General features: G+C 39.8%; 2 protein-coding genes across 4 annotated transcripts; both read left to right on the forward strand.

Annotated features, from left to right (window-relative positions):
- The first annotated feature begins 362 nt into the window (after positions 1-362).
- On the forward strand, positions 363-6,259 carry tmem115 (transmembrane protein 115). 3 transcript variants are annotated; one of them, XM_017468612.3, is made up of 3 exons: positions 363-1,151; positions 1,437-2,436; positions 4,039-6,259. In XM_017468612.3, exons 2-3 carry the CDS (start codon positions 1,580-1,582, stop codon positions 4,262-4,264), a joined length of 1,083 nt encoding a protein of 360 aa, XP_017324101.1. In that variant the 5' UTR covers positions 363-1,151; positions 1,437-1,579; the 3' UTR covers positions 4,265-6,259. The 3 variants fall into 3 exon arrangements, with proteins under 3 accessions (XP_017324101.1, XP_017324102.1, XP_017324099.1); XM_017468613.3 differs by having other exon boundaries at positions 363-1,079; XM_017468610.3 differs by having other exon boundaries at positions 363-736.
- Positions 6,260-10,073: 3,814 nt separating this feature from the next.
- Positions 10,074-18,619, forward strand: rhoab (ras homolog gene family, member Ab). Its single transcript, XM_017468690.2, has 5 exons — positions 10,074-10,218; positions 14,787-14,944; positions 16,646-16,766; positions 17,378-17,508; positions 17,832-18,619. The coding sequence occupies exons 2-5, from the start codon at positions 14,789-14,791 to the stop codon at positions 18,003-18,005; spliced, it is 582 nt and encodes a 193-aa protein (XP_017324179.1). The 5' UTR covers positions 10,074-10,218; positions 14,787-14,788; the 3' UTR covers positions 18,006-18,619.
- The last annotated feature ends 4,585 nt before the right edge of the window (positions 18,620-23,204 follow it).

Genomic DNA, 23,204 nt, shown 5'->3' on the forward strand with positions numbered 1-23,204 from the left:
AATGAAAACTCTGGCAGCGCATTCATAAACCATGATTAGTGAAAACGAAGCTTAGAAAACTGTTAACAAAGAATGCTGTTTATATGAAGAGCATGTTCATTATTTTGTTTTTGTTTTTTGCCATTGAGTTCAATGTTTTCAGTTTCAGGGGTTTTTACTTCTTTCTCATTGTATGTTTTTGTTTGTGAAAAGTTACATTCAATACTTTTGCCACAAATTTATTCCATATGCTTTTGAGACTTTAGAAACGCAGCTGAGTAATGGAGGGTGAAATGTTACATAAATAAATAGCCCTTTTGCACTACGTGCGTAGTTACAGGAGAATCGCGTCCAGTTCTCTTACTACGTTTCCCGACAGTCTTTGCGCCGAGCTGCCGCAAAGCGACGCTGTTATGGTCCGACGGTGACGTTTGCAAATCTGGCGTTTGTGCTTATCGCAGTGTTGGATTTAGCTGGGAGTGCCTTTAATGGGAGTGGATTTTAGCAAGTGTATTCTCAGTACACGTAAACGTGTAACCTGCAGAAACGGATATATAACCGTTGGTACACTGGACTGTTTCGAGTTTCACGCGTCTTCGAATCGATCAAAATTCCTTCTCGGGGCCTAGTGGAAGAAGTGGATCCTCGGGCTAAGCTGCGCACTCTGACCGGGATGATAGGACATGCTGCCGGGGAGAACTGCTGATGTCTTACGTTAATCTTGCCCACAAGAGGGCAAGCACCTGAACTCCGAGAGGTTGCTTAAAAACTGATCGATTGTCATCTGATAAAAGAATTAAACAACATTTTAGGAAACACACTGAGGGGCAAAGTTCTTGTTAGCTAGCTGGCTAACCAAGTTAGCAGGCTAAAAAGTGGCTTGAGTCATAGCCAGAAATGACCGTTTTTTGTTGTTGTTGGTTTTTTTTTGTTTGTTTTTTTTTTTTGTTTTTTTAAAGGGGTGTGTGTGTTCCGTAACTATATTACGTTTCTCTCGTACAAGCCTTTCATTAAGAGATGCTAAACCAACGAGTAATTAATACAGGAGGACCGAAGCCCCCAACAGCTTCAAATTGTTAGCTAACATTAGTTTTAGTTAGGTAAGCAAGCTCGTGACGTCATTAGTATTTTTACATCTTTTTGTATTGGGTTTTTTCTCTCTAATTAATAAGGTAAGACACATCTTGTCGTGTTACTGAGAAGTCCTGTCATGACGACTCTCCCATTACAGATTACTTACTGACTGTCAGAAAGCACTGACACTGGAGACTCCTTCCATAAATGTTAATAATTGTCTCTATACCATATCAACCATTATACAGCTTATTTCTTTTTTAAATTACTACACGTTTTATCTGTTTATGATTAGTCTTAGGTTATGTAGCACGCGCACCTGCCATACAAGGCCCTCTGAATGTCAAATAGAGATGTAATTCTGCTTTATCTTCTCGATACAGGAAACATACGTGGGTTTCTGATGAGGCTGCCCTGCTGTTTATGGATGTCACTGCTATTTCCTCCCAGCCCTGTTGATCCCTGTTGCACCTGAGGCTCTGATCGACACACGCTTACGACTGAAATCGAGTCAAACCTGCCAGACATGAACCGATATCTGCCGGTGGCACGGCAGCACTTCCTGACTGCTCTAGCCAGCACGAGTGTGGTGGTGAAATGTATATGTGTCACCGTGTTTGTGCTTTACCTCATCTCGTGGCTGGCGGACACACGCGTGGCTCTCGGAATCACCCCTGGATACCTTTTTCCTCCTAACTTTTGGATCTGGACTCTGTTGACACACTGCGTGGTGGAGCAGCATGTGTGGGACGTAGCACTGAATGTGGCCACAGTGATCATTGCGGGGAGAATGCTGGAGCCTCTGTGGGGTGCCCTGGAGTTACTTGTCTTCTTCTTAGTGGTGAACGTTGCTGCTGGATTGCTTTCAGGCCTCTCCTACGTTTTCGCCTACGCTGCCACCTTTGACCTAGGCTACCTGTTTGCTGTACACATCAGCGGTGCGCCCACATTTCTCGGTGCCGTCCTGGTGGCACTAAAGCAGACATCAGGCGACACAACTGTGCTTCGAGTGCCTCAGATTCGTCTGAAGGCAGCTCCAGCACTGGTTCTGCTAGCATTAGCTATCTTGCGGCTAGCTGGGTTGCTGGAAAGCTCCGCACCATTAGTGGGGTGCAGCTTTGGTGCATTAGCAGGCTGGGTATACTTGCGCTTCTACCAAAGGCACAGTCGTGGGCGCGGTGACATGTCGGACCACTTTGCCTTCGCCTCCTTCTTCCCAGAGGCAATTCAGCCGGCAGTGGGCCTCATCGCCAGCCTGGTGCATGCTGCCCTTGTCAAGCTTAAGGTGTGTCGCAAGATGGTGAAGCGCTACGATGTCGGCGCACCGTCATCCATCACGATCAGCCTGCCTGGCACAGACCCACAGGACGCTGAGAGGAGACGGTAAGAGGCTGAAATAATGTCGCACTTGAGCAATGCCATATGCTGCCAATCGGTGCAAATAATACAGATTTCTGAAAGTAGGGGCAACAAGAGTCCGTAACACAACAGTCAAGAAAAACTTCCTCTGCAAAATGTACCAGAACGTTTGGCACCTTAGAACTGGATCTGTACTTTTTGTAGTTTATGATCTTTGGTACAATTAGCTCTGTCACAATGTGTGACAACATACACACAAACACAAAAATAAATTTTGTTCATTGGTAAGTTTTTCAGGGCACCAGTGCAGCCTAGACAAACAGAAAAGCTCAAACAAACAGAAACATTTTTGTTCATAGAGGGGTCCAGTCACTTTCAGAGTGATTGCTAGTAGAGATCGACCAATAGTGTATTTTACCCCTCACTTATGAATGCCTGTGCGGCTGTGCGCACTGCACGTTTTAATTAGCAGCAATTGCTTGAATCGTGGGTTCATTATATATTATTCTTAATGAAAAACACAACTAAAAAACAGCACAATGACAAACTTGCTTATATTTAACATAGAACTCCCGCCATCGTGTTGTCAGTCAGCTCACCTCACTCTCGTCACATGATAAATGAGGTCTGACTCCTGCTGATCTGTGCTGTGACTCTGACTCAATCGGCTCATGCTGAATTGAGCAGACACGTTCAGTTTTTAATTGTAGCGTCCATCCTCTAACTGAACTAAATGATTTTTATTACTATAAAAAGGCAAAACGATGGTGGGGGCTGTGCCGCGGTGGGCAAGTGATGTAATCAGTGTGCAGCCCCAACACCGGGAACACCGCCTATCACAGCAAGCCTACACAGCAGTATTTTAACATTATGCTCATAAAGGATGTAATTAAGTTGAAACCTGTTAAGCTGGTAATTGTAATTGACTATCCTTAAATACAACAGTAAATCAATTGAGGAGTCCTTAACTGACATACTTTCTTCTTACTTCCTTTTCACCTTCTTATTTCAAATCATATACAATAAGTTAGGAATAGAAAAATGACACAAACCTGCTGTTCGGAAACTAATAAAAGTTGTTCTACAAGTTTCATTAAATAATTACACAACATTCTTTGTGTTTGATGCATTTAATGTCCAGGCCTAAATTTCACTCACACTGCACCAGCCATAAACAGCCGTGAATGTTCATTAACCAGCCTCTTCCTTTTGATCTGTCTTGAAGCTGATAAGACTGAAAGTACAGCTTGTCTTGTTTCTGTCAAAGCACAAAGGACAAGTGCTGACCCTGGAGACTCCAAAAACGTTTAATAAACACCTCCTTACCAAAAACGTGATTATATCAATGATTTGACATTTTATTTGTTTTTTATATATATATAATATATATCTAACAGTAATTTTTTTTTTAAGTTGATTTATTGTTAGCCTGAAATTGTGCAGAGATTTTGTCTGCCATACAAGCCCCTGTGAATGAGCTGTTACTATAGAAATGACTATCTTAAGAAAAAGTGCACTAATATGAACCCGTGGAACTGGAAATGAATCAAAACCACATTGAAAAAACTTTGGCTTATAAAGATCTTATAAATTTTTTAATGTTTCCTGGTTGTGGTTGCCCTGCAGGCAGCTGGCTCTGAAAGCTCTGAATGAACGTCTAAAGCGAGTGGAGGACCAGTCTGCTTGGCCCAGCATGGAGGACGAGGAAGACAACGACGAAGACGAAGTTCGGACAGACGCGCCCTTGCTCCCGACCCGTGACTCCTCGCCGCCAGCTTCCAGCACTACCCAGAATTCCACAGGGCAAGAGTCGAGCATCATAAGCTTTGAAGACGCCCCCACTCACTCCTAACACACACGCACACAAACACACGTGTACATGAGTACATGAACCGTTGAGTTCAGCCCCTCTGAGTCTGAGACATGATCACAACACCTGCTGAAGAGGCGGTGATGATTTACCCTCGAGAGCAAGACGGCTCGCCGTAGATAGTTTATAAATCTTGATCAGTTCTAATAAACGCTCTTCTACAAACAAGCTTACAGGTACACTGATATGTTGAGTTTAGACGTTGTACAGATGAACTTTTCTGAAAGTGTGCATCTGTGGCACTTTTTTTTTCTGCAGTGTACAAACAAGATATTCACTTCTGTGTGTGTGTTTGTATTTGTATGTGTGTTTGTTCGGAATAAATGCTTCAGCTGCTGCTGGGACATATTACTTCTACTTTATTAGGTACAGGCTTTTCAGATGGCTTATGGGTAACTCCTAGACTTTTTAAACTTTTTCGCCTCACCCCAGCAGCAGGTAACAAAGCAGCCCTTTTTTTTAAATGCATACACCGTTTTTTGCTGGGAAATTGGGTTTAAATGCTATTTGTGCCTGTTTATCACTGACGAGAATTTCAGAACTCATTTCAGACATTAGCTGGTTTGCCAAAGGTGGACAGTTGGAGACTTAACAACGTCTGAGGAAAGAAATGATAAAAACAAGCTCCATGTTACAGTAATGTTGGTCGATTGCTTACATTAAGTTATTAACCACAGAGGCATCTTTTCCCATATATAATTATTTGCTCACAACCACACAAATTAAAACTAGCCATAATTTAAGATGATGTCTAAGTGTAATCAAAACTGCATTAAGAGGTAAGGAGCTGTATGAAAATATTGCGGATGCAATAAAATATTAAGGATGCAGAAAATTCTATATAAGACCAAGGATTTTTTTTCCTTTTTTCTTTTTATTTTTAAGCACTACACCCTGCAGTGTTGTGGTTCCTCACAATCCTGAAGTGTGGATGAAGGGGAAAAAAACAATAAAATGAGTTTGCATTTTATTGTGATATTATGAGGGGCTGAATTTCCAAAACGGACTATTTTGAAGCCACCAGCAATCCAAAAGCCTTAAATATAGGTGCAATGATTGTGACTGGAACAAGTAAACAACAGTTTAAATCATGTGTAATATGGTGTAATGTGAGAAATGAGTAAGGCATTTTGCTGTTTATGTCCCATGTCTGTGGTGTTATGTGTCTTGAGGCCCTTTGCTTGATCATCCTTGGGAAAGAAACATGCTATGGTCCATGCACACGTTTGTACAAGATGCACCTCTAGGCTATAACTATGATTATCATACATTTACTTTTTGGGTGGGTGTGTGCGTAAGCCGGATTGTTTAAACTAATGACAGCAATACAGCCGCATACTCCAGTCTTACTGTACACACCACCTTCCTTATCTGTCATTATCTATGAAGCTTCAAGATCTAAGGAATCACTAAGGAATCAGTTTATCACTTCTAAATGCTAAGTTTAAAAAAAATCTACATGGTGTGAAGCTGATCCTGAATCAGTCATGCACACTATAATGTGTAATGTGTGTTGACTTCATTTCCTCTGTTGATCTGTGATTTTTTTTTTCTTCAGTATTTCTTTTTAAAACCCATCATTCATGTTTAAAAATTCAACTTACCTGCTCTGTCATTCTGTTTGTGGGGAAGACATTGTGTACGTTGGTATAAGAGTGAATGTATTAGAGCAAAAGAAGAGAAAATTGGGGCTGTTTTTATAAAGCAGATTTTTTTCTGTACAGATTTGGCTGATGTTCAGAGACAGAGGGAACTTTTTTTAGTAGCTGGATGTGTTTGCTCACTAATAATTTTTTTTGCTTGTGTGTTCAGGTTGTTTATTTTCTGCTGTTAATCCCCCCCCCCCCCCCCCCCCCCCCCCTTCCTGCTCTAAGTCTCAACTCTTTTCTTTACTCTGTGGCTCAAAGTCATGTCTCCTGAGTTCCACTTCAATTCTCTCTCTGTCTCCAATAAAAGGTTATATGGAGGACACCTCAATCTTGTCATGTCATTATACACAAGCAATGTATGTTTTCATTTTTATACACTTTATTAATTATATATTCTATTTATTATATTATACAACCCCAATTCTGAAAAAGTTGGAAATCGCTAATAGAAACAAAGAGGGGTGATTTGTAAATGTACTTTGACTTGTATTTAAACAAAAAATTAGTATAAAGACAAGGTATTTGATATTTTACCTAATCGACTGCATAGTTTTTTGAAGGTGAACGTGTATTTTGAAATTGATGCATACAACACATTCCAAAAAAAGTTGGGACAGGGACAATTTAGGACTAACGGTGAGGTGACAAGTTGAAATAAAAAGGTGATGTGAAACAGGTGAGGCAATCGTTTAATCATAGTTTATAAGGAGCCTCCAAAACAGGCCTAGTCCTTTAAGAGCAAGGATGGGTCGAGGCTCGCCAACCTGCCAACAACTGCATCAGCGAATAATCCAACACTTTGAAAACAAAATTCCCCAAAGACAAATCTGTAGGATTTGGGGCATTTCACCTTCTACAGTGTGCAATATAATTAAAAGATTCGAGGATTCCAGTCAAACTTCGGTGTGTAAAGGGCAAGGCTGAAAACCACTATCACCATCACAATCTTAACCGCCATGAATCTGAATAATGGAGATCCTGACATAGGTTTGGGTATACTTTGGTAAATCTTTTGTCAACACCATTCGCCGCTGCATCCACAGAGGCAAGTTAAGGCTTTAATATGCAAAGCAGAAACCATACATCAACACTGTCCAGAAGCGCCACTGACTTCCCTAGGCTTGGTCTTATCTGAGATGGACAGTAGCACAGTGGAATTGTGTTTTGTTGTCCGACGAGTCAACGTTTCAAATAGTTTTTGGACAAAACAGCCATCGTGTTCTCTGGGCCAAAGAGGAAAAGGATCATTCAAGCTGTTATCAGCGTCTGGTCCAAAAGCCAGTGTCTGTCATGGTATGGGGTGTGTCAGTGCCCATTGCATGGGTATCTTGCACATCTGTGAGGGCACCATTAATGCAGAAAAATATGTACACATTTTGGAGCAACATATGCTGCCACCCAGACCAAGACAACACCAAACCACATTCTGCCCAGATTACAATCTCATGGTTGTGTAAGCAGAGAGTGCGGGTGCTAGCAAGTGCAAAATAAGGCAACGAAGGCCCCATACAGTTGCGTAGCTGAAGAAATGCATAATGGATGAATGGGGAAAATTCTGCTTGCTAAAGTTAACCAACTGGTGTCTTCAATGTCCAAACATTTAATCAGTGATATTAAAAGAAAAGGTGATGTTACACAGTGTACAGTGAACAGTCGACTGTCCCAACTTTTTTGGAGTGTGTTGCAGTCATCAGATTTTAAATGAGTGTATATTTTCAAAAATAAATTAAATTCACAAAGTAAAACATCAAATAAAGTTTTCAATATAGTACAGGGTGAATTGAAATTTCAAATTACTCTTTTTTTTGTGTTTTCCATACTGTCCCAACAGTTGCTTATTATATGCAACACTATCATTGCGTTGTGAATCCTGAAATAAACATGGTTGGATTTTCTTGGAAAACCACGTATATATATGGGGATGGGTCCTCATATATACACCCTGGATGGGTGACCCCCACTGTGTGTCCCGAGTTCCCTGGGATAGGCTCCAGGTTCCCCGTGACTCTGTGTAGGATAATCGGTACAGAAAATGGATGGATGGATGGATGGATAGTACTAGTACTATTTTCCTTCTACTGCCCTTGGAAAACAAAAGCCCATCGTGGTTTGGAAATGAGTTTGCATGCATGAATCACAGAGATACTTGTAGGAGGAGGCCCCCAAAGCACGGGGAGAACATGCAAGCTCCATGCACACAGGACAGAGGTGAGAGTTGAGCCCCCTACCCTCGAGGTGCAGGGTAAACATGCTAGCCACTAATCCCCCCCCTAAAAAAAAAAAAAAAACTCATTCAAAATATCATTCATTCAGTCATTCATTCTGTTATTGAAACGTACCTCATCATGCTGTTTCAAATTACATAGAGTTCTTTTAAGAGGCAAAAGTGTACACCTCTATTATATACAAATCTACAAGTCTATGCTTACTCTAGCATACTGAAACGTTTTACTGAGGAAGGGTCAGGGGTGCTCATCTTCAATTTCAATTACATTATTTAGCATAAGGCCAGGGCCGGTGAAGCATTGGCATGATTCTTGATATATACAGTTCTGTCCAGTGGGGTCTGAGACCACACTGGAAAGCTGGGATTTTTTTTTTTTTTCCATTTAAAATTGGAAATACACACAAGGGTTTAGAATTTTACTTATTTAAAACAAAAACAGTAAATGTTAAATATCTTGAATATTTAATATTCAAGATTCTGTACTCTTTCTAGGTCACTATTTAAATGTAAGCAAATTTGTGATATTTATCATTTTAACTGCTTTGTACAAAAGCTCAGATTTTCTCATGCCTAGTCTCTTCTATTAATGTATGCGTTCAGACGACACTTCAATTGATTTGATCTCAAATGGGATCATAAGGTTTTGTACAAACTTGTGGAGTCTGTGCCTGCTCGAATGCACTCAGTCATTAAAGCAAAAAGGGACATAATATACACTAAGAAATTCTGAAATTCATGTAAAATTTCAAAGATTTCAAACACTTTCCACTCAGGCGGTTGTCAATAATATAATTTGTAATGAAAATTTTGTATTAAATTATAAAAGAATGCAAAATAGAAGCATTTTCACTAGTGCACTCAGACTTTTGGACCTCACTGTAAATTGATTAATATGATTAGATGTTAAACTGAAATGACTGGATGCTAAACTGAGCCTATTCGGTTGCTGTATAGTATACATGAATAAATAATGTAAGGAGTAAAAAGGATTTTTTTTTTCTAACAACTATTCATTTTCAATAATACTCAAGTATAAATATGCCAAGATAATTCTTAAGTATAGTAACTAAGTACAACTACTCAAGTATTGAGCACCCCTGCTGAGTTATTATCCTGCCTGATTAGTCACTTAAAATGAATGGGTTTAATCCAAACCTCAATAACTCAAAAAGAAGTAAGCCTATAAATATTGTGATATATACAGTAAACTTGGACCTAGTGTGTACAGTGAATACTTGACAATTAGATTAAAAGTCTGTATGGCTCAAATAAATAGTAAAAATATTACCTTACACGTTTAAATATGAGCCCCATATTTGAACAGATGAATTGTGTTCATAAAATAAACGTGTACAGATGAGGAATTTAGTTTAAAGGGTATTGGGGTAAACTCTGCCCTTCTGTTTTCTTAAATTTGAAGTGATGTCTGTTTGAGAGTGTAGTGTCTCACCTTAACCACTAGATGGCACCAGTAACATGCCTATTGGTTGAAGGGGATAAAATACAAAGCTGTGTCCTCAGACCGCTACTACTGTATGTTTGTTTTGGGATGGGGTCTTAACTTAAAATGTAGTTTCGTATGTTTGGAAGTTAATTTGATAATACTGTTGATCAATTTACACTTTCTGTAGATAAACCCACGTTGCTATATTCAGACAACTTGTGAGTCTATTTCAATTTATCAGACACACCTACCAGCTACATCGCTACAGTATACGAATAACATCTAGCCAGTGACGGTCTTTTAATGAACGGGCTAGAGAATGCAGTAAAAGATAGACTGCAATCAGTAATTCATGATAATAAAAGGGGGAAAATGCCTTTAGGTGTGCATATAAAGTTCTGCTCGTGTTCTCTGCGGTATAAAAAAGGGTTAAATGAGGTAATCACTTCGCGTGCACGCGCAGGCGTGGCCCGCGCACGTGCACGTGTCCCTTTGCCCCGTCTATGAGTGCCCGCCCTGTGCGCGCGTTCGTGACTAATTCATTGTATGTGGTAGGAGAAGAGGCTGGTGCACAACTGCTGGGGAAAAAAACGACGGATAAAAACTTAACCTTTAAGTAAGACTTTTTAAAAAAATTCTCACTAATATCGGTCTAAGACGAAGTTTGTTTTTTTTAATTATTTTGTTTCCTGTTTCGATGGTGGTTTTAAACTTCTTATTTGTGAGCTGAGGCGAGACTTCTTTCAGAGAGCCAGACCGCAGGAACGTTAGCCTGCCTTCGCTGATACGCTAAGTAGCTAACGATAATTTACCGGCTAAAAATAACTACCTGGTCAGTCAGCCTTTTTACATCGCATTGTTTTCGTCGGATGTTTTCTTCGATTAGTTCGTAAAAAAAAACAAGCCAGAAAGTGACTAGAAAAGGGGTTCGTTATTGTCTGTAGGAAGGGTTTGCTAGCTGGCTAGCTAACTAAAGGTTAGTTCATCATGAAAGTAGTTGGATGCAACAGTAACGCCTCACTATTGTTTTCGCTTTTTGAGAGAGAGCTGTATTTATTATTATTATTATTATTATTATTATTATTATTATTATTATTATATTACCAACTCTAGTGTACACGTGTGTATATCAAACGATTTCCATTTCCCAAAGTTAACCTGGTAAGTAAATAAAAACGAGCCAGTTACGGGTAGTGTAATAACGCTATTTTAACCAGACCCAAATCCGGATTAATTAATCCAGGAAGTTACTCCATTATTCTGTCATGTGTCTGTCACTTATTTCTATTAAATTTCTATCGGAGTATTACAATAATAGAGGAGAAATGTAGCGAGGATTGATTAGTTTGCTGAATGTTAACTAGCTGTTGACATGAATAAAAGTGATGAAAGTTTTCCTGTTTGTGAAGCTGCATGGCAGTGCGGGAAATGTTTGAGATGTAGAACTCTTGATTTAACTTCTTTTATTGGGTTTTAGTTATTGTGATCGTGAGATTTTATAGTGTCAGAATTTTGTACAAACGCACCACAGTTTAAACTAGATCATTACAAGTCTGGAATAATGAGCACTCCGGTTTATTTTAGGTTTAGCTGCAGTTTCCCGTATTAGATATCGTACCAGAGACGAAGCTGCCCGATTGATGTTTGTGTATAAATAAATGGTAATGATTTGTCCACTATCAACCTTATCAACCATCATGTTAACGACAGTTTCCGCTCATTAATGACTAATGAAGGCTGGTTAAACCTGTGTGTAATGGGTTAGCAGTAACATGTAGGACAGCGTGTACAGCCATCTGTTGCGCCTGGACGCCATCTTAAAGCCGGAGGGGTTTCTAAGTCCCACCCAGTGTGTGTTGAACGCCTCAGAGTCGATTTATTTTTCCGACTTCTCAGCGTCAGATAGACACACGCACACTGTTAATTCTCCAAACCATTAAGTAAGCTTACAGACACATTAGTGTTGAAGTAGTCAACATTGCTCTTACTATATGAAACTAAACGTTGCTGGATTTCCTTTCAAATGTCCTGTGACAACTCAGAGAAGAAACCCTGCTCAGTTTCTCCCAGCTCACATTGCACACTCCTTGGAAGTTGACATTTATTCCTAATAGTATACTAAAGCTGTTGAACCCTAAATCCCCCCTCCGAATGTAGCTTTTAAACAGGGAAAACTTGTAGGAAGTAGTGTAGGTGTACTTCTGCGGTGGGAGAGTAGGGGAACCACAGATACCCTCTAAAAATACACTGGCAAGTACACTTTTGTTTTGTACAGTAAAAGTACCATGATGTCATTTGAGGAGAAGTTTTGTTTTTTTTAATGACTGTATAAGCAGAGGGGGGGAAGCCATCTAACTACATGTTGACGTAACTTATTAGTACAGTAGATATCTAGCGCTTTAGATAATAAAGCAGGTTTAGGGCTGGGCGATATGATGAATCACAATACTTGAGGACATTTCTACGATAGAGTGGATAGAACTATAAATAATTTATCAAACAACCCGTGAAGTAGTCAAATAAACAAAAAGCGTTAAAGTGAATTCGACCATTCTCGTCTTTAATGCCTACAAAGACAGAGATTATGTTTTTGGGATTTTTTTTTAATGCGTCAAATCAACGCCGTCCTTTCAGTACTGTTTAATTTGTAATTATTTTAAACCGTTTAAAAAATGCTTCACAATTCCAACAAAATTTCAGAAATGTGTGTTGTATAATCATTTATCACGATGTAGATATTATATCGATATATCGCCCAACCTTAGGTTAGGTGATATGAGCGAGTATTTTAGATACGCTGATATAATGCATTTCTGAGTATTGTGGTTCTTTTTGTGATATCAGTATCTGTGTGTCAGACTGCTTCTAAAAGTGAAACAAACAAACTTCAAGACGGTACACGGATCTCAGTTGTGTATTAAACGTGGAGGCTGTTGGTAAACAGCAAGGAGTGATATGTGAAAGTGCATGTTTTATTGTTGTCGAATCAAATTAAATGGTGGCTTGCTTCGGCTCTGAGTATGTTGTGATTTTTGAGGAATGAGAATCAATCCCATCACCCAAAGACTTTTATTGAAAGGATGATTTAAGGCGTTGAGCTTTTCTCGGGCCTCGATTAAAGTCGGGTGCTTGTATGATGTTTTTATCGGACGGTAACGGCCAGCCTAATTTTAAATGTGTAGTCAATGGTTAAAGTACAGTTTCTTTTACATCTCGATCATCAGCTGAAGCCTTGTAAATGGCTGCTGTGTTGATTTGGAAGAGAAAAGTGTCTCCAGCCAACCATCTGGTCAGATCATTTTAAAGACATTATCGTTTCATTTGTAGAGTCATTATAGTCCATGGCCTAAGAAAATGGGATGCTGCATCACTCATCTCAGCAACTCAGTTAATAAAAAGTTCAATATTTAGTAGCTGCTTTCTTTAAAAGGAACAACATTCATTTAGCCATGGGAAGTCAGCTTAAACTAGTATGTTTGCTACAGCCAGCACTGTGTGAAGAGGATGTGAGATGATGTTGAAGATCCTGCTGATTTCTACTTCCCTTTAATCTACATAGCTCTAGTAGCTAGTCGCAGTAGAATAGTCCTTTTTCATACTTCCGCATTTGCGAACCGGAAGTCGTCGTAGTTGGGTAAACTATGGCGGCAACCGTGAAGACCAGTAATGGCCACCGCAGTGTTTTGTCTTTCCATGGATTTCCAAAAGATGCTGAACTTTGTAGGAGGTGGGTTCAAGCAGTTAAATGCAAAGAAAGCCATAACTTTATTATTAAACGAGGAAACCTTTTCCACATTGACCTGAAGCATCGAGCTCTAGCTTTTATTCTCATATTCATCACGTCAAGTGCTATGCCAAGAAAGCCAAAGGAGTTGGTGTACAGCTAGCCATTGCAACAATAATGCATTTTATCAAGACCTTACGTATTTTTACACATAACTCTCGATAAAGAACTTGAACTACGTCAAGTTTTGTTTTAACAGTTGGTGAATTCATTTGGACCAGGCGTTCACCGTCTCCAAGTGTAAAGGTGGGCAAATCTTTTAGGGACTGTGAAAACACATACACCTAGGCGGAAGCTGTAGCTGCATTTACCCGACTATGACGACTTCCGCTTCACTTTTTCACACTGCTGTGGTCTGCTAGACTGCACCGAAGGAAGCCTGTGTGGATTAAAGTGTAAGTTGGCCCTCGGTGCTTTTGTAAGTCTGTTGTTATTGCCTGTAAAGAGTAGCTGACTAACTTGCTGTGTGTGTTATCTTGTCTTCCAAAAGGGAAGTTCCAGAGTTTCCTGTTTGCGCTTTGGGGTCTAGGAAGTTGTTTGTTTATAATTACTTTAGTTAATGTCAGTGTTGTGTAAAAATTGGTTCTGGTCAAGGAACGGTGTTGTTGCTCCATGGTCCCTGTATTATAAAGCATACTCGTGTTCCTCTAATAATATTCGAAAGTCTCTGTTTCATCCACATTTCCACATGGTTGATCATTGAAGTAATATGATATGCTTCCCTGAAACAACTTTGAAGGTTTTATGCTGTAATTAGAGGATAGAGTTTTACATTTTTAATATTGTTAACCAATTTACATTCTAATGAATGTGCAAAAATATTTCTTTCATTAATTAGGTAATTTATTATAATGAAAAAAATAACTCATTACCCACTGACTGCTTAGAGTATGAAGAGTTGGATTATGCTTATAAGATAAATCATGCATATCATTCTTGAGTATTTTTTTTTTTGATTATTGTTGTTAAAGGTTAGCATTTTTTCAATTAAACCCATTCAAAACAAGTGACCAGTCAGTTAGACCTATAAATATAATAATTTAGAAACAGCTTTCTCCTTTTTGTTTTTAAACAGCGATTGATCTCCATTGTGATCTTCAAGGTAATCTGAATGGTTTATACAGAATTTGACAAATCAGTGTGATTCTGCAAAAGTGAATTTCCAAAAGCATCGTGTGCAGTATAGGTTTACCATGGTAAAGGTCAGCGTGGGTGTGAGATTCACAGATCACATGCTGAATGATGCAGTCTTCACTGTAAGATCATAGATAGTGGTGTGTGTGTGTGTGTGTGTGTGTGTTGTATGTGACCATAGCAACTATCTACTGTAAGCTGATGCTGCAGCATGTGTGTCTAACCTGTGACCCATTTGTGTGTGTGTGTGTGTGTGTGTGTTGTAGGCATGGCAGCGATTCGTAAGAAGCTGGTTATCGTTGGTGATGGAGCGTGCGGTAAAACCTGTTTGCTGATCGTCTTCAGTAAGGACCAGTTCCCTGAAGTCTACGTCCCCACCGTGTTTGAGAACTATGTAGCAGACATTGAAGTGGATAGCAAACAGGTAATGCATGAACTCGAGCATTATCTTTATTTGACTTTACTTCCTGCCACAAAATGTATTCAGAACAAACGCTGCTGAACATGACCAACGGTTCCACTCAATATTGCGCCTTTCCGGTTATTAAGGCCAGGTGTGTGGTCTGTCGTTACACTCCATGTGCGCTCACCGGAAGTATTAATCAGTGTTTATTGCATTTTCGGTTAATGTCATGTTACTGTAAACCGAAGACTAATTTACAATGGATGTGTCACAGGTCAAAGTACAGAGAAAAGAAGCACACTGGTTTAATAAAAGTCTCGTCTTGCATTAATGTTCGGAGTGGATCGAACTGGTAGTGGTTGTGGGATTAAAGTTCTGTGTTCTGACCCAAAAAACTTAGTTTAATTAACCAACAGCACAACAGTCCTCTGGAGCACTTTGATGTGAGATTTTTCAGTTGTGCTTCCCTGGTTTAATGTCCCTGTTCAGAATGATTTCCTCATTTCTCTTGCTACAAGTTACCAGCTTGTCTTATGAGCTTGTATCATGGATGAGCGATATGACCGATACTCAGATATTTGTCTCATGCACAGTGTGTCATGATGTACACTATTTAGCCAAATGTTTGTGGACACCTGACCATCACACCCATGTGGAAGCGCAGAGTTGTATGCTGTAGCATTACAATTTCCCTTCAGTTGAAGAAAGAGGCCCAAAGCTGTTCCAGCATGACAGTGCGCCTGTACACAAACCGAGCTCTATGAAAACATGGTTTGTCAAGTTTGATGTGGAAGAACTCGAGTGTCCTGCACAGAGCCCTGACGTCAACTCCACTGAAAACATTTGTGTTGAACTGGGACGCTGACTGTGCACCAAGCCTCCTCACCCGACAGCAGTGCGTGACCTCATTAATGCTCTTGTGGCTGAATGGGCAGATCCCCACTGCCAAGCTCTGATCTAGTGGAAAGCATTCCCAGAAGAGTGGAGGTTATTATAACAGCAAAGAGGGGACTAAATCTGGAAAGGGATGTTCCAAAGCACTTACGGGTGTGATGGTCAGGTGTCCACAAACTTTTGGCCTTATAGTGTAGCACACTATCAGCAAATCAGTAGTGTTCCAGTTTTTTTTTTTTTTTAAAAGTTCTGTAAGACTTAACATTATATAGATTAAAAAAATAATAATAATAATCTAACATCTAATCTGCTGTTTGAAAGTTTATTATTGTAATGGTTATTAAAACTAAACTCGTGATCTCAAGCATATTGACACAATTGATCACATTTGTCAGTACTATAGATCATCACTTTGGGCAGCCTTTGCTTGTATCAATTTAGATTTACAGGATAGGCACAAGGTTAGTGTACTCTCTCACAGCATCACGATTTCCGTATCGTAACAAAAACTAATTCTACAGAATCGTCATTGTCAATTGCAAAACATCGTGGAGCACTTTAACAATGGAATTTAATACTGCATGGGCCTGTAAAAGTTTTGACCAAGATGCAATACACTACAAAACTAATGTCACACACGTACACTCATGAAAGATTTAATTAGCAGCTGTGTGTTGGTTATGATAATCAGTGATAAGTATAAAGAATGTAGCAGTTAGCTCTAACTAAGCAATTCTTCTGTTTGTTCTATGGTTTTGAGTCCTGTTTTTAGTTCTGATCTGAGGAACGTGCCAATAGATTTACTGAAATTCTGTTTTTGTGCTTCAGGTCGAGCTCGCTCTTTGGGATACGGCAGGGCAAGAGGACTATGACAGGCTCCGCCCACTTTCCTACCCAGACACTGATGTCATTCTCATGTGCTTCTCTATTGACAGTCCAGACAGTTTAGGTGATTGTGCTCTCTATTTCTCCCCTTAGTCTTGATCTAGAATTACTTTAATACCTATTTTAACTCGTTTTCTTTCCTATTACTACTCGTGTAGTAAAGACAGTAAACTATGAATCCTGTTACTTCAGAAAGGGATTTGTAGACCCGATGGTCGTTCTGTTAATTGCCTATAAATATCTCAGCATTCAGATCTTGATGCCTTTTAAGAACTGCCATTTTTCCACAGCATTACAATAAGCTGATACAGCTATCATGTGTAGCATTTTGAGGGATTTGTTAATTATGGGTATTCTAGGGGGGAAAGGCATAGTGCAATTATTTAGAGGGCCAGTGAGAGAGAATGTTTATTACAGAAGTAGTGAGACATTTCCCTATGAATCTTACCTTTCATAAGAAAAATACTGTGTAGCTTATTTACTGATAAATGTGCCAGTGATGAGGTCAGAGATTTGTTTAGCAAATTCAGTTGCTTAAGGTATCTGTTTAACGTCACTGATTTGAATAAAGGTTTTCTTTATTGACAGTGTTCAGCATTACATCCAGCAAACTAACCACATTTCAGTATGATGGGTTGTTTAATCAGTGTCTCACCTATGACCTCTGTCGTACAGAAAACATTCCAGAAAAGTGGACACCTGAGGTCAAACACTTCTGCCCAAATGTACCCATCATCCTTGTGGGCAACAAAAAAGATTTACGAAATGATGAGCACACACGCAGAGAGCTGGCCAAGATGAAACAGGTAATCTTGCTCTTGTTGGTCGGTTACAGCCCCTATAGTAACCCAAACTCCCAAAAACTATCATGCTTTAAAGTACATTTCAGAATTGTAAAAAAAAAAAAAAAATTAAAGAATTGGTCTTTATTGAGAGCCTTTGTGTAGATGCAGTGGTGTGAATCATTAGTATTGTGTAAATGTTTATCCTGATGTCTTCCTTGTGTAGTCAGTTTGGTATTAGTGAATGGAAAGGAACTATTTGTGATTATTGTATTATTTTTTTTTATATGTCGAGTCAATTAACAGCAGTGTAATGTCTATATTCAAAACTCTTCCTTCTCAAACAGGAGCCAGTCAAAGCTGAAGAAGGACGGGACATGGCTAATCGGATCGGAGCTTTTGGCTACATGGAATGCTCTGCGAAGACGAAGGATGGTGTGCGGGAGGTGTTTGAGATGGCCACCAGGGCCGCGCTGCAGGCCCGCAAGGGCAAAAAGAACAACAAATGCCTTCTCCTCTGAACACGCAGCACTGGACTGAAACCCCGAATAGGGGTGCAAAATGTGTGTAGAGTCACACACTCATTCCTCAAACTCGCCAAATGTTTTGGAAGAAAAAGTAACTGCTCAGAAAGTAGTTTTGTTTTTGTTAATTTTATTTTTGATTCTTTGATTAGTCATGGAAGTGTTTTTATCAGTATTTAAGAAATTGCAAAGGACTTGGACTTTTGCCTTTTTTGTTTGTTTTTAATGTTTTGCGAGTTTTGTGATGTTATTAAAGCCACACCCACCTGCCAAATGCTGTCATGTGACTCAGAAGCCTGCCAATCAAGTGCTCACTACAATTGCTGGGATTTTTATTTTTTTTTTATTTTTTTTTTATTCATTCCCCCATGAAACAGGGCTGAAAAGTGAACATGATTTGTAATCTGTGTGTATGAGTCATTTTTATGGTTTGTTTTAGATTAGGAATTTAAACACCAACAACTTTATTGGGAAGCAAAAAAGACGGGTGGGTTAGATATGTATACATGTACATATGTAACGCGTGTGTGGATGCACACAGACATGACTGGAAATCCATTTGTAAACTAGACTTGGTAAATCTTATGTAATAAAAGACTTTCTATAAGGAAGTACATGGGTCTAATTTTGTTTTGTTTTAATATTTTGTACAACAGGCAGTCAGGTTTCGAGTTATGCTCTTGTAGCATGGTGGTATTTGGAGATTTGTGCAGTATTTGTGTTCATACCTCACATATTTGTAGGTGTAAGTTATATTTGGACACAATGTGGAATAGAATCCCATTTGATGTTGACATTAAACACATTTATTTTATATAAAGAAATGACCCTATCATATCCATCAATTTATGGTCCTAATAATTAATGGTATAGTCCAGTGTTATTTCTGACGTTCTTTTGTTTCTGTATAGAGGATGTGAGAGGAGACTGTCTTAATCATAGACAGAAGTAAATTAAAGTGAGATGTGATTGTAGCAGAGGATTGCTTATCTTTCAAACCATGCATCAAATTAACAAAATCACTGGCAGCATTTTATTAAATAGCAAGATAAAATAGAGCCCATGTTATGATTTCATGACCTTGATGTGGTACCCTGTGGTTTCATTAACTGTTAATTCCAATTAACTGTTACCATGATTGTATAAAAGTACACCCCATGGAATTTTTTATTTTTATTTTTTTTTTACATATTTGGACAAACATTTGTTTATCCTTGAAACGGTGCCTATTAATAAAGGTGATGCACTATCAACTGAAACACATTTGACATTTTGTAGTAATTTTCTCAATTTAAATGAACAAAAACAGATCAGTCACATGGAAAAAGTAAGTACACCCCTACATTTATCACACTTTCAATTGCATATAATTAGAATCAGGTGTTGAAGATTGGGTGCCAGTGATTAAAACCTGCTTAGGGAGTGCAGGTGGAATCTGTATTTATATCCCTCTCATGTCTAGTGTTTGGTGTTCCCTTTGTTATTGAGGTGTGTGGTGTCATCATGCGAAGATCTGAAGAGATCTATAGGGCCTTCAGAAAAAAGGTCTGGATGCCTGAGTCTGGTTAGGGATTTAAAAAGATCTCCAAATTATTTTAAATACATCATTCCCCCTGTAGGAGAAATAATATACAAGTGGTACAGATTTCAAACGACTGCCAATTTATCCAGGACTGGCTGTCTCAGCAAATTCACCCCAACAGCAGACCGTCTGATGCAAAAAGGAATCTCCAAGAACTCCAAAATTTAATTACAGGATCTGCTAGTAAGTCTTGCAACTGTTGGTGTCTAAGTGTATGCTTCTACAATCAGAAAGAGATTGCACAAATTTGACCTGCATGGGAGGCGTGCCAGGAAAAAGCCTTTGTAAGACTACAGTTTGCCAATGAGCAAAGACCAGGCCTTTTGTAATAATGTGCTCTGGACAGATGAATCAAAGGTAGAGTTGTTTGGCCACAGTAACAGCAGACATGTTTGGTTCAGACCAAAGACAGCTTTTCAGGAGAAACATCTCATACCAACTGTGAAGCATGGTGGAGGAAATGTTTTGGTTTGGGGTTGCTTCACTGCCTCAGAGACTGGACAGCTTGAATTCATTGATTCAACTATGAATTCTGCATGATATCAAAGAGTGCTTGAGGATAATGTGAGGTAATCTGTCCAAAAGTTGAAGTTTAACCAAAGGTGGACCTTTCAACAGGATAATGATACTAAGCACACTTGCAAATCCACTAAGGAATGGCTCAAAAAGAAATGGAATGGAGAGTTATGGAATGACCTAGTTAAAGCCTGATTTGAATCCCACTGAAATATTGTGCGGGGATTTGAAAGTGGCGGTATACGCAAGAAAACCCTCAAACATCTTACAACTGAAAGAATATTGCATGGAAGAGTGCTCAAAAAATCCAGCAAGCCTGGTGGGCAATTATGCAAAATTAATGATTTATTTCAAACAAAATCAATTGAAATAGTTCAAAACAGGGCGCACGGTGGCTTAGAGGTTAGCACGTTCGCCTCACACCTCCAGAGTTGGGAGTTTGATTCCCACCGTGGCCCTGTGTGTGCGGAGTTTGCATGTTCTCCCTGTGCTGTGGGGGTTTCCTCCGGGTACTCCGGTTTCCTCCCCCAGTCCAAAGACATGTATGGTAGGCTGATTGGCATGCCCAAAGTGTCTGCAGGGTATGAATGGGTGTGTGAATGTGTATGTGATCGTGCCCTCTGATGGATTGGCACCCTGTCCAGGGTGTACCCTGCCTTGTGCCCGCTGCTCCCTGGGATAAGCTCCAGGTTCCCCGTGACCCTGAAAAGGATAAAGCAGTATAGAAGATGGATGGATGCATCCGGAAAGTATTCAAAGCGCTTCACTTTTTCCACATTTTGTTATGTTACAGCCTTATTCCAAAATGGATTAAATTCATTATTTTCCTCAAAATTCTACAAACAATACCCCATAATGACAACGTGAAAGAAGTTTGTTTGAAATCTTTGCAAATTTATTAAAAATAAAAAGCAAAAAAAAAAAGCACATGTACATAAGTATTCACAGCCTTTGCTCAATACTTTGTTGAAGCACCTTTGGCACCAATTAAAGCCTCAAGTCTTTTAAAGTATGATGCTACAAGCTTGGCACACCAAGCTTGGCACACTCAAAATTGAGCTCAGGTGCATCCTGTTTCCACTGATCATCCATCCATCCATCCATCTTCTATACCGCTTATCCTTTTCTTCATGGTCACGGGGAACCTGGAGCCTATCCCAGGGAGCATGGGGCACAAGGCGGGGTACACCCTGGACAGGGTGCCAATCCCCACTGATCATCCTTGAGATGTTTCTACAACTCGATTGGAGTCCACCTGTGGTAAATTCAGTGGATTGGACATGATTTGGAAAGGCACACACCTGTCTATATAAGGTCCCACAGTTAACAATGTATGACAGAGTGTAACAGATATAAGGAAAATAGGAAATAACATTCCCCCTCCCTCATGGCATGTCTTGAGCAGTAAGATGTATTAATTTCGCCCAAATCCTTCGCGGTTATTTAATAGTTCGCTGTTCTTGGTGTTGGGAGTACTTTATTGGTGTTTTAGCTCTTTGCTGATTGGTAGCAGACGTATCGCGTTATTCCCGGTTTCTCGTCAGTCTGGGGTGAGTTTGCCTGAGAGAGGTAGGTACTCAAGACAGCGCGATTATAAAGTCCGGATTTTAAACTTTAGAAGTCGTGTCAAGCACACAAACCAGTTTGGTCATTTATAGTATTGTTAGGATAGACGGACTGTGTCGTTTCTGCTGTCTATTTTACTTGTAAAGTGAACAAATTGACACGTTTGCCCCTGTGTGTGTGCGCGCGCGCGCGCGCTAGCTGTCGCCATTTTATCTTCGTGTCGAGGTACACACTTACGTTATTTTCTCATGTTAGGTGTGTTATGAAGATAAATCCTGTATGACGATGTTTTGCTCCCTTTGAACTCTAAACAGGTATGTGCATGTGTTCTATACTCACATTACCATGTTCAGTAAATGTGTTATTTTAGTCAAGTTCACTGTATTAGGCTATTGTGGTGCAGGACATTTTTCATGATTGCTGTGGTGCTTGTGTATTTCTTTATTTCATGGAATATATAAAACTTAAGTTATGCACCAGTTGATGATAAATGTGCATCTATATGATCTATATTTCATGTTAATGTGTACAAAGTTAAAAAGCTATTTGTTATTAACAATATAATTGAAGGTAATAGGATACAAAGTAATGGCATTTGTTATTTATATCCTTTTGTGTTTTATTAACACGTTTTGAGTTCGTCTCCTCTAAATAGTGAGTCGGCGTTGAGTTTGACTGCGAGAGGTATGTTGTGAAGATAACTCCTGTATGATGACGTTTTGCTCTCTTTGAACTCTAAATAGACGTTGAGCTTGTCTGCAGGACGAATAAACCTGATTTCAACAAGATACGCCGGTGTTTATTGTGCACAAGAACACAACGCAGTGTGGCCGGGCTAGGCAGGACAGACCGGCTACAAGAGCACAAACCAAGCCATGAAGTCCAAGGAATTGTCTGTAGACCTCCGAGACAGGATTGTATCGAGGCACAGATCTGGCGAAGGATACAGAAACATTTCTGCAGCATTGAAGGTCCCAATGAGCACAGTGGCCTCCATCATCCGTAAATGGAAGAAGTTTGGAACCACCAGGACTCTTCCTAGAGCTGGCCGCCCGGCCAAACTGAGCGATCGGGGGAGAAGGGCCTTAGTCAGGGAGGTGACCAAAAACCCGATGGTCACTCTGACAGAGCTCCAGCGTGTCTCTGTGGAGATAGGAGAACCTTCCGGAAGAACAACCATTTCTGCAGCACTGCACCAATCAGGCCTGTATAGTAAAGTGGTGAGACGGAAGCCAATCCTCAGTAAAAGGCATATGACCGCCTGCCTGGAGGACTCTCAGCCCATGAGAAACAAAATTATCTGGTCTGGTGAAACGGAGATTGAACTCTTTGGCCTGAATGGCAAGCGTCATATCTGGAGGAAACCAGGCACCACTCATCACCTGGCCAATACCATCACTACAGTAAAGCATGGGGGTGGCAGCATCATGCTGTGGGGATGTTTTTCAGCAGCAGGAACTGGGAGACTAGTCAGGATCGAGAGAAAGATGAATGCAGCAATGTACAGAGACATCCTTGATGAAAACCTGCTC

The sequence above is a fragment of the Ictalurus punctatus genome, chromosome 5 (genome assembly GCF_001660625.3).
Source record: "Ictalurus punctatus breed USDA103 chromosome 5, Coco_2.0, whole genome shotgun sequence".
Classification (NCBI taxonomy): Eukaryota; Metazoa; Chordata; class Actinopteri; order Siluriformes; family Ictaluridae; genus Ictalurus; species Ictalurus punctatus.